The sequence below is a fragment of the Musca autumnalis genome, unplaced genomic scaffold, assembly GCF_047663935.1.
Source record: "Musca autumnalis isolate F117 unplaced genomic scaffold, ASM4766393v1 scaffold_2, whole genome shotgun sequence".
Classification (NCBI taxonomy): domain Eukaryota; kingdom Metazoa; phylum Arthropoda; class Insecta; order Diptera; family Muscidae; genus Musca; species Musca autumnalis.
In genome coordinates, this window is record NW_027411755.1 from 193,655,332 (window position 1) to 193,665,974 (window position 10,643).

Below are 10,643 nucleotides of genomic sequence, written 5' to 3' on the forward strand. Positions count from 1 at the left end.
GTTGCTCTTTTGGAAGTTTGGATCGAAAATTTCTGAAGAAATTTGAATCTTTGCTTTGTTAAGATTTTTGTTGCCTTTTGGCTCGTTACGGCGTTTTGCACCGTTGGATCAAACAATGCCAAGCCAACAAGTTCAGGACTAAGATCCACAGGTGATTTATTATTTTGTTTTTTCCTTTTTCTGATACTTGTTTGTCTATGTTTTCGTATTTCAATAGATTTTCAATGAGGTCCAGCTCTTGTTTTTATGCTAAACGTATCGTAAAATCTGAAGAACCATCTGCCCAAAACAATCAAGCGTGGCTTCAAGAAAATCGTAACTATGCAATTGTCATTGGTGCTGGACCCCTGTAAGGTGTATAGGAACTTTACTAGTTTCATTATGTCTACAGTAGAAGCTATCGGAGAGGATCCCTACAAATATAAGATCTCTAGAAGCTTTATCCGTGAACAGCGGAGAATAAACCGTGAAAAATAAACGCAACAGCTTCAAGGAACGAGGCTATTTGTGTGCACTGGCATGGAAAACTATTACCAGATATTCTCAAAACAGAGACGAAAAAACGGGTTGCTGTTCTGGTATCACATGGGGGTAAAGAACTACTCCTATGCGTTCCTGAAACTGACAGTAGCTCATGGGAGAAACAAGAACTAGCAGTGTACAAATGCCAAGAAAAATGGCAGATATTAGAGAGCTTCTGTACCACCGTACAAACTTGTTAGAAATTGTTGAGAGGGATTTTTGACTGCAAGTTTGGAAGCACATCCGGACATCAACCAAACATATTCAAGCGATTTCTATAAGAATAGTCTGCGATTGACAAATCCAAGTTCGAAGTATTTATTTTATTTATTTATTTATTTATTTGGTATCCCACACGACAACAACTGAGTGTTATAAGTGAGAGTTTGGGTTATTAATTTTGCAAAACGTATAATGAACAAGATAATGTTTATATAGATATAATATAGGATATATTGGGTAAACATTATCAATAGGTTAAAAAGAAATAGAGACAATAGATTGAGTTTAATACAAAAAAATAGTGAAAAGGATATTCAGAAATATTTTTAGGTCCAAAACAAGACCTAAGCCCCATTGAAGATTTACTTAATACGAAAGGCATTCACAAACAAATATCAGATAAAGGAAATAGCAAAATGATAAATCATATGTGGTACCTTAGTCCTGAACTTATTGGTCTGGCATTGTTTGAACTGATAGTGCAAAACACCGTAAAGATCCAAAAGACGACAAAAATCTTAACAAAGCAAAGATAGAAATTTCTCCAGAAATAATCGATCCAAACTTACAAAAATTAACTGCCGAAATTCCTAGAAAAATGTTTACCAGGCATAATTACAAGTGAGACTTAATTGTTTTTCAAGAGATTAAACTTCAACTCCGAATTTCTTGAAAAAGATTCTGCAACTTGACCACAGAACATCAATTACCAGGAGGGGAAAATGATGGTAAATAACTTGAAAATTGTGAGCGACATAGCAAGGAGTCGAGTTCATCACCAAGTTGTCATCTGTACCTAGATGGCTCCAAAACCACATTATGTCAGTCCCTTCATGCCCGTAATTTCAACGCGTAGTTATCTATGGGTTCACAGATATATCCCGTGTAAGCAACATTTTATAATTTCAACGCATAGGTAACATTACTGAGTCAAAAACGGCCGTGTTACTTACACCAAGGATTTTACCTGGTTAATCGTTGCCAATGTGTTAAAAGTTGTAAAACACTTCTATGTGGCAATGATTTTGCGAAATCATGAATGAAAATCACCAATATTACCACATCATTTCAAAATTTAATTCAAACGCGTAGGCAAAGTTAACTGATAGGTAACTGCGTACCCGTATACCCAGACGTTGAAATTATGGGCATAAGTAAGTTAAAATATGTATGAACAAAATGTACGCGTTTGTCATTGAAGCCATACAATCAATGTACAAATTTCCATCTTTGTAAAAACAAAATTGCATTTGAAAAATGAAATGCTTGATGGATAGCGATGCCATTCCACTGCCGATATGTCTGTGAGGGTTCGAATCTTCGGCTTTCCTTTTTCACTTGTAAATATAATCGGTCATTAAGCTCGACTCCAACGAGAAATGAATTAAAATTAATATTAAAATAGATCTTCGCCCTAATAGGCAACATTTTCAAATAAAGTAAAATATATTCGTTTTCATTCGCTAAAATTTGATAATATAGGAAGAAAAAAGTTGTTTTTTTTTAAATAGACTCCATTTTTTCCCTAAGGCCTTTTTCGGGACATTGGGTTTATTAATTCGGATTCAGTAACACTTACGTACATTGTTGTTCAGCAAGAAATGTTAAGAACAGAATGCTACAAATTAAATTAAGATGCTACAAAAAAGAAAATATTGAATTTTACATAACACGTTTGATATTTCATCAAATTTTATATTTTTACATAGTTTAATAATAAAAAAATGGTATTACGATACCATATTTTTATACCCTACACCACACTGTCGTAAATGGTCTCAAGAACATAATAATCTGCTGAAAAAACGATGTTATACGGTCAACAGTCTTAGCTTAGAACACTGTTATGTATTTTTTGATGGTTTTTCCAACTTTAAATGACAATTTTACGACTTTTATGACGATTTTCGGCCAAAATCTGTTTGCATATTTTGCATATTTTTTGCATATTCTGCATATTTTTTGCATATTTTGCATATTTTTTGCATATTTTGCATATTTTTTGCATATTTTGCATATTTTTTGCATATTTTGCATATTTTTTGCATATTTTGTGCATATGCAAAATATGCAAATATGCAAAATAAATACGAAATATGACCCTGCCATTGAATTTAGATTTCTTTGAAACGAATTTTGGTCCAATCAGAATCTTCGTATCTTTAATATTAAAAAATATGCAAATATGCAAAATCCGATGTCTAGTGATGAGTTACTACATAAGATTACATAACATTTTAATTATAAGGTGATTCTGTAAAAAAAACCTCACGCACAAAATGATTTTAAAATTTGAATTCATCAGAATTATGGGCAAATTTTTGTCAAAAGTCACTGTAACCAAATATACACTCCGGTTCATCTGAATAGAGCCAACCAATATTTGTCTACAAATACCGTTATATCAGACGAAAGGAGAGGAATTGTAAATTATAATTTTGTGGACATGTAGAGTATATAGTAGCCAATATTTTCAACACCTAACATGTTTAACATATGCGTCATAACGGTACTTTTTACTCGCTTTATGAAAAAATGTCAAAATATTGGCATTTTTTAATGGTTCACCAGGATAGAACCACCCTAAGAATTTACACAAATCCTTTGTTAGATGTGGTAAACTTTAACAAAAAACTATTTATAATTATAAATAAATACCGTGAGTGTTAATTGCTATCAAATATTGTGCAAAAATGTGTATTAGGGTCTTGAAATTTGATGAAAATCGATGCTTAGAGCTCCAAAAAATATTTTTATGTAGAAATCGGTAGAAACAATATATAAAGACAACATTTTATACTGAATTATGTTCAAAATTTTCTATACTACAATAAAATTACAAAAAAGTCACATTTGATAGGTTTATGAGTCCGAAACAGAGAAAATATGGTAAAGATAACTCAAATTTCTACCTTTCCAATCCAAATTTGATATTTTATCTCAGGAAAGTGAATGCCAATCGATGGGTTCCACCCAGTTGCGTTGGTTGTGGACATCTACAGGTCCAAAAAATAAAGAAAATTCCACCGCCGAACGCTCCATGTCGATTTTCATCAAATTTCAAGGCCCTAATACAAATTTTTGCACCATATTTGATAGCAATTAACACTCGCGGCATTTATTTCTAATTATAAATAGTTTTTTGTTAAAGTTTACCACATCTAACAAAGGATTTGTGTAAATTCTTAGGGTGGTTCTATCCTGGTGAACCATTAAAAAACGCCAATATTTTGACATTTTTTCATAAAGCGAGTAAAAAGTACCGTTATGACGCATATGTGAAACATGTTAGGTATTGAAAATATCGGCTACTATATACTCTACATGTCCACAAAATTATAATTTACAACTCCTCTCCTTTCCTCAGATATAACGGTATTTGTAGACAAATATTGGCTGGTTCTATTCAGATGAACCGGAGTGTATAATTGAAAAAAGAGAGCCACATGAGATAACTAAACTGACAAACCATTTGTTTCCACTAATTTTCTTCAATTGTGAAAAACATAAAAATGTCGTAAACGCTTTATTCCAAGATATAATTTTTTAACAAAGAAAAAAATTAAAGTGGTTTCTGCATAACCTTTTTGAATATTTGAATAGAATAAACGTTATTTTAGTTATTAGTAGGCTAAAGTTTATTCATTCGGGCAATAGGGAATAATTTTTGAGAAAAAAACATTTTTTTCATTTCATACAATTAAAAAAAAAACAAGTAAAAAAGTATCAGTCTGCTTTGCCGACAGAGATATACCCTCAGCCTGTGCAAATTGAAAAACTTTTTTCACAAAAAAACTTATGTATTTAGGGGCTTTCAAAATTTTGGTCGTATAAACCGACAAAAATTTTGATTAGGATTAAAGTTCAAAAATTTTGCGGAAAAGGTACTTAAAGGAATAGACCGACGTAGACCAATGGGGGTGCCATACGGGTTTTTTACACCCTTCGGGCTGTTTTCTCAAGAAGTATGGACTTGCCCCTGAAACAACTTTTACCATCGTAATTAAGGCAGCGAATGTAAGTTGCTTCAACAAAAATTAAAGTGATTCAATAGCAGGTCTTAAAGTGAACTTATCTAAAATTTTGTGTGGGAGGTACGGGATGGATTGGACAAATATAGTCCATATTCGAACCTGATCTATATCTGGTAGATATTATGAGAATGTGTAAAGTATGGACCAAATCGGTCACTCCCATCAAGAGTTATAGTGCGAAAAAGTTGTCCGAACATTTTTGAACTTTTGTGGGGTAGGTACCTGGAGGAGTGGACCGGTAGGGCTTATTTTCAAACTTAAACTAAGTTTGCACAAAATATTACGAAGGTCACATTTTGGACTGAATAGGCAGATTCGGTCGAGAGTTATCTTGCGCTCCAACCACTACAGACGGTGTCATAGGGCTTTTTTGTACCTTTCAGGCTATTTTCTCAGGAAGTATTGACTTGCCCCTGAGGAAACGTGTACCTTCGTATAGGGGACAGTGAATACAAGATGTTACAACAAAAACCAAGGCGATTCGAGAGCAGGTCCTAAACTGAACTTTTCCGAAATTTTGTGTGGGAGGTACTCGAAGGAGTTTACCGATTGAGTCCATATTGGAACCTTATATAAGTCTGGTAGAAATTTCATAATGTGCAAAATATGGACCAAATCGGTTGCTCCCTTCAAGAGTTATCGTACGCACAAATTTTCCGAACATTTTCGAACTTTTGTCGGTGAGGTACCGGAAGGAGTGGACCGATATAATCCATCTTTGAACTTGAACTAAGTTTGGACAAAATATTACGAAAGCCAAATTTTGGACCGAATCGTCAGATCCGTTCGAAAGTTATCTTGCGCTCCAACCACTACACACGGTGTCATAGGGTTTTTTGTGACTTTCAGGAAGTATGGACTTTCCCCTAATGAAACTTACAGCGTCGTATAGAGGACAGCGAATACAGCTTGCGTAAACAAAAATCAACTGAATTTTTACGAAATTTTGTGTGGGAGGTACCCGAAGGAGTGGACCGATTGAGTCCATATTGGAACTTCATCTATGTTTGGTGGAAATTACACGATGTGTAAAGTATGGACCAAATCGGTTATTCCCTTCAATAGTTATCGTGCGCACAAGTTTTGCGACAATTTTTGAACATTTGTGGGGGAGGTACCTGAAGGAGTGGACCTATATGGCCCATCTTCGAACTTAAATCAAATCTGGACAAAATATTTCGATACCCAAAATTTGAACCGAATCGATTGATCCGTTCGAGAGTTATCGTGCGCATCAGCCAGCCAGACAGACAGACGGACGGACATTGCTAGATCGACTCAAATTGTCTGAAACGGATATCGTACAAACATACTTGGGGTCTAAAACCATTATTTCGATGAGGCACATTTTTGGTCGTATCAAAGTGTAAATACCATCTTTAGCCTAAAGGCTGAGGGTATAAAAATATGCAACCTTTAGGCTGGAAAGTGTATATACACTTTTATACGACCAACAATGTTCCTCATCGAAATAACGGAATTCGTTTCAGGCAATTTGGAGTCGATGTAGCCATGTCCGTCAATATGTCTGTCTGGTTGGCTGGTGCGCACCATAACTCTCGAACGGATCAACCGATTCGCACCAAATTTTGTGTACCGCAATATTTTGTCCAAGCATAATTTAAGTTCAAAGATGGACCATATCGGTCTACTCCTTCGATTACCTCCCCACAAAAGTTCAAAATTTTTCTGCAAAATGATGTTAACGATAACTTTCGAAGGGAGCGAGCAATCGATTTGGTCCAAACTTTGCACTTCGTATTATTCCTTCTAGATATAGATCGGGTTTGAATATGGGCTATATCGGTTCACTCCTTCCGGTATCTTCCACACAAAAGTCTGATAAAGTGAAGTTTAAGAGCTCCTCTCGGATCGTCACATCATCCAGTCATGTGTAAGGTCTGGACTATATCAGTCCACTCCTTCGGGTATCTCCGACACAAAATTCGGATAGGTGAAATTAAAGAGCTCCTCTCGGAAAGTTTTGTAATTTTTGTAGTGGGTTGTCCATGCGGCTTCCTTTACGTCGGTAAAATTTTTTTCTTGCGCAAGTCCATACTTCCTGAGATATGTCAACTCCTTCGGACACCTTCTACAACAAATTTCGCAAAAGTGCAGATTAGGTCCTCTTCTCGAATTGTTTTGATTTTTCTTGCAGCAGGTTGCACTCAAGGCGCTTATTACGATGGTACAATTTTCAGTGGCAAGTCCATACTTCTTGAGAAATTGACCCGAAAACTGTAAAAAAACCCTACGACCAGCATGTGTGATGGCTGGTACGCACGGCAACTCCCGAACCGAATACTGCGTTGCATATGGTAATATTTCGGAGAATACTAAATTAAATTCGAAGATGGTGCTTATAGGTCCACTCCTTCCGCTACCTACCCCACAAAAGTTCGAAAATATTTGCTAATAAACGGAGCAACTGATATGGTCTAAACTTTGGATGAAATTCGAAGATGGTGCTTATAGGTCCACTCCTTCCGGTACCTTCCCCATAACAGTTCGAAAATATTCGATGAAATGGTCAGCGCAATATCTCATAAACGGATCAACTGACTTAGTTTATGTTCAAAAATGGGTCCTATCGGTCTATTCCATGGGGTACCGCCCACACAAATGATCAACATTTTTGTTTAAGTACGGTTAAGGGTCTGCGGGAGAATCCTATGGAATTCTTTAACACAGCGATATGATGCTTTTCATGGGCAAGTCCATGTTTCCTGATATAATGGTCCTATCGAGAGGAATGGCTCCCAAAATAAGACACACTTCCAAAACGGATTATGTCGGTCCATTCCTTTAGGTACCGTCCCCGTATAACTTTTGAGATTTTATCCTAATCTATATCATTGTCGGCCAGTTCATACGCCCAATCTGAAGACCCGCTTAATACATACTTTTTTGTGAAAAATGTGTTTCAATTCACACAGGGGCAAAGCCCCAAAACCTACGTCCTAGAAAACATATCAAAAAATGTTGTCACAACTGCAAAGGCAGTGGAAAACAGCGTTTGTCATGAAGAAATACATTTCAAATACATTTGCATTTGAAAAACGAAAAGTTCTAGGAGAGAGAATCCATTTGACAGTCGATACGTCTGAAGAGCTGCTTAACCAACAGCGAAACCAGGTAACGTATCTTGGTGACTGTGTAGGTTCGAGTCTTTGGCTTTCCTTTTTCACTTGCAAAAAATCTGCGATCATCAAGCTTTACCCCAAGCTTTAACAGGCAAAATTTAAAAAAAAAAAAATTACAATAATAAAAACAAGCCGACTAATACTTTTTTACATGTTTATTTTTCTAAACATAGTTCAAGTTCGAAAATGAGCCATGTCAGTCCACTCCTTCAAGTACCTCCCTCATAAAAGTTCAAAACTTTTTGCTAAAATGCTGCGCACTATAACTCTCGTAGGCACTAATCTTAGATAAAGGTCTAATATGGACTATAATATCCACTCCTTAGAATACCTCCGCCACAAAAGTTCAACATTTTTCTTTAAGTGTGGTTTAGGGTCTGTTCCAAGATCCTATGTATACCTATGTTACTCCTTGTGGTCTTTTTTATAGTGATATTATGATTTCGTAGGCAAGTCAATACTTTCTAACAAAGTGTTCCAACAACTCTAACTTATACGGTGATAAAAAATCTGAAAACCTCCCTCTCATACATAATTATTGGGGAAAAGGATTTTGATTGCGTATTGTAAATAGATGAAAGTTTCAATTAACACAGGCTGAGGGTATGTATATCTCTGTTGGCAAAGCGAACTTATACTTTTTCCTCATTTTTATGTCAGAGGCTAACTGTATAACTCGAAACGATCGAATCCAATTCGTAGTTTAGGAATCGATAATGACAAAATATTGGGGTTTGGGCCAGAAAAACAAAAAATTCTAAATCACTGCGCGTCGTATGAGCTGCTAACTATTTGAGCTGTACACGTACAAAGCTCAAAGGTGATGTTGAAAGAAACTCAAAATTGGGAGCTTTGCTAAATGAATCGATGGAAATAAATGTGATTGAATGTTGAATTTATTGCAACGTGTGATGCCGTCGGTAAATTTAATTTCTGTGGATTTGTGTAGTTTATACAATTGTAAGCTTATAGAAACATTTTGATGAGAATGCAATAAAAAATAAAACGTTATTTCCACACAAATTTAAATATACAATTGCCTTGCAAATTCCTGTAAGTTTCATTTTGAAACCTTCCCTTTGGGTCTTACCTTTATTTAACGGCTTGGGATTCAATTGTTTGCGACGTGACATCATTGTTGTTGATTGTAGCTGTGAATCCTTGATAAGCCCAAACGAAAAAGGAAATAATGTAATTCAAAATTTGTTGTTAAATGAAATAATTGCCGTTAAGGCCACTATGAGGTACACTGCATTAAAAATTACAATTGTTGTTACAACACACACGCACAAATTTCTAAATATTTTTTTAATAGTAAACAAAATAAGTTTTTTTTTATTGAATTCTTTAGATTACAGCACATGCAAATATTTTTAAATAATATTTAATTTCAAAATTTTTAGATTTTTCGTAATTTCTTCTATTTGGTTTTAGATTGGTGATTCACGATTCATTCATTATTTTTTTTTACTTTTATGAAATATTCCTTTGTTTTCAATACGATTATTAATTCAAGTATACAATAATTCGAGCACTAGTAGTTGTTAAAATTTGTTATTAGCTTATTTATGGTATTCATCAAAATTATCTTTTAATATTTTTTTGGTGGTCATAAGACTGCCTTTTCAAAATCTAAGCCCCATTAAATAAAACACTTAAAGGGTACAAATCACATTCAATATTATTCGAATTATTTTGATTATTGCAACAAAACGGCGCGGCACATTGCCCAAGAACATTTGCGAAATTCAAGAATGTCGACACGTCTAAGCATTACGGCGAAATACTCACTACTAAATGGCATGGCAAAACGTAAATGGCCCCAACAATGTGCTTTCTGCTACTTGCTGCTGCCGCTGATGTTGGTGATGGCGATGACGATGGTGGAGCAAGCCAAACCAAGCAGTGTTGTTTGCAATCGCACGAACAAAACCAAGGCAACAACACAACAGCAGCAGCTTCAGCACCAGCAACACCAACTAAAACCAATCATCGTCGTAATCGTATCGAATCCAACAAGACAACGCAACCAACAACATTCAACAGCAGCAGCAGTAATAGTTATTGTTACTAGTGTTGTTGTTGTCGTTGTTGTGGTAGGTAGTAGCAACACCAAGAACAATAACAAATGGCATGCAACACCACAAATCTCAGAATCCAAAATCAAACCTATTCACATCGTGCATACACAGAAGTCAAACAACAAAACAAATTGAATTGGATCGAATCGAATCGAATTCGAACTCAAAGAACAGATGATGATGTGCACCCAACTCTCCCACAGTCCCCACATCACTTCTTTGCAAATCGCATAGAATTCGTAACACAAACAATTGTAGCAATTCTTTTTTTTTGCACGCACACACACCTACCACCCCAACCACATCAACAATCTGAAGATACACGATGGCCCCAACAGCAGCAGCAACGGCAGCGGTCGGTGGCACAATAAGAACGATGTTGACAACGACGATGGTCCAAAACATCTCCACAAAAACAGCGCCAAAACGGTTTTGTTTTTAAATGAGAGTGCAATTTCCATGAGAGAGAAATAGCCAAAAAAAAGGGAGCACAATACGAATTAGCAAAGGAAAACAAAACATGAAATAATTGCATAAAATATCAAAAGCAAAACAAAAACGACGATAATAACACAACAATGCGCGAAACCAACCACAACCTTACACATTTGCCAAATTCTCTTTTGGGGGGGGAGAGCCCT

The 10,643-nt window shown here is 35.6% G+C and overlaps 1 protein-coding gene across 2 annotated transcripts in view; it reads right to left on the reverse strand.

Annotated features, from left to right (window-relative positions):
- Positions 1–10,241, reverse strand: part of ush (Zinc finger protein ush) — a 612,790-nt gene extending 602,549 nt beyond the window's left edge. Inside the window, exon 1 of one of the 2 annotated variants that reach the window (XM_073970417.1) lies at positions 9,012–10,241. In XM_073970417.1, coding sequence (XP_073826518.1) covers positions 9,012–9,057 — 46 coding nt within the window. In that variant the 5' untranslated portion in view covers positions 9,058–10,241. The remainder of the gene's footprint in view (positions 1–9,011) is intronic. The other variant, XM_073970420.1, reaches the window with a different exon arrangement.
- Positions 10,242–10,643: the final 402 nt, after the last annotated feature.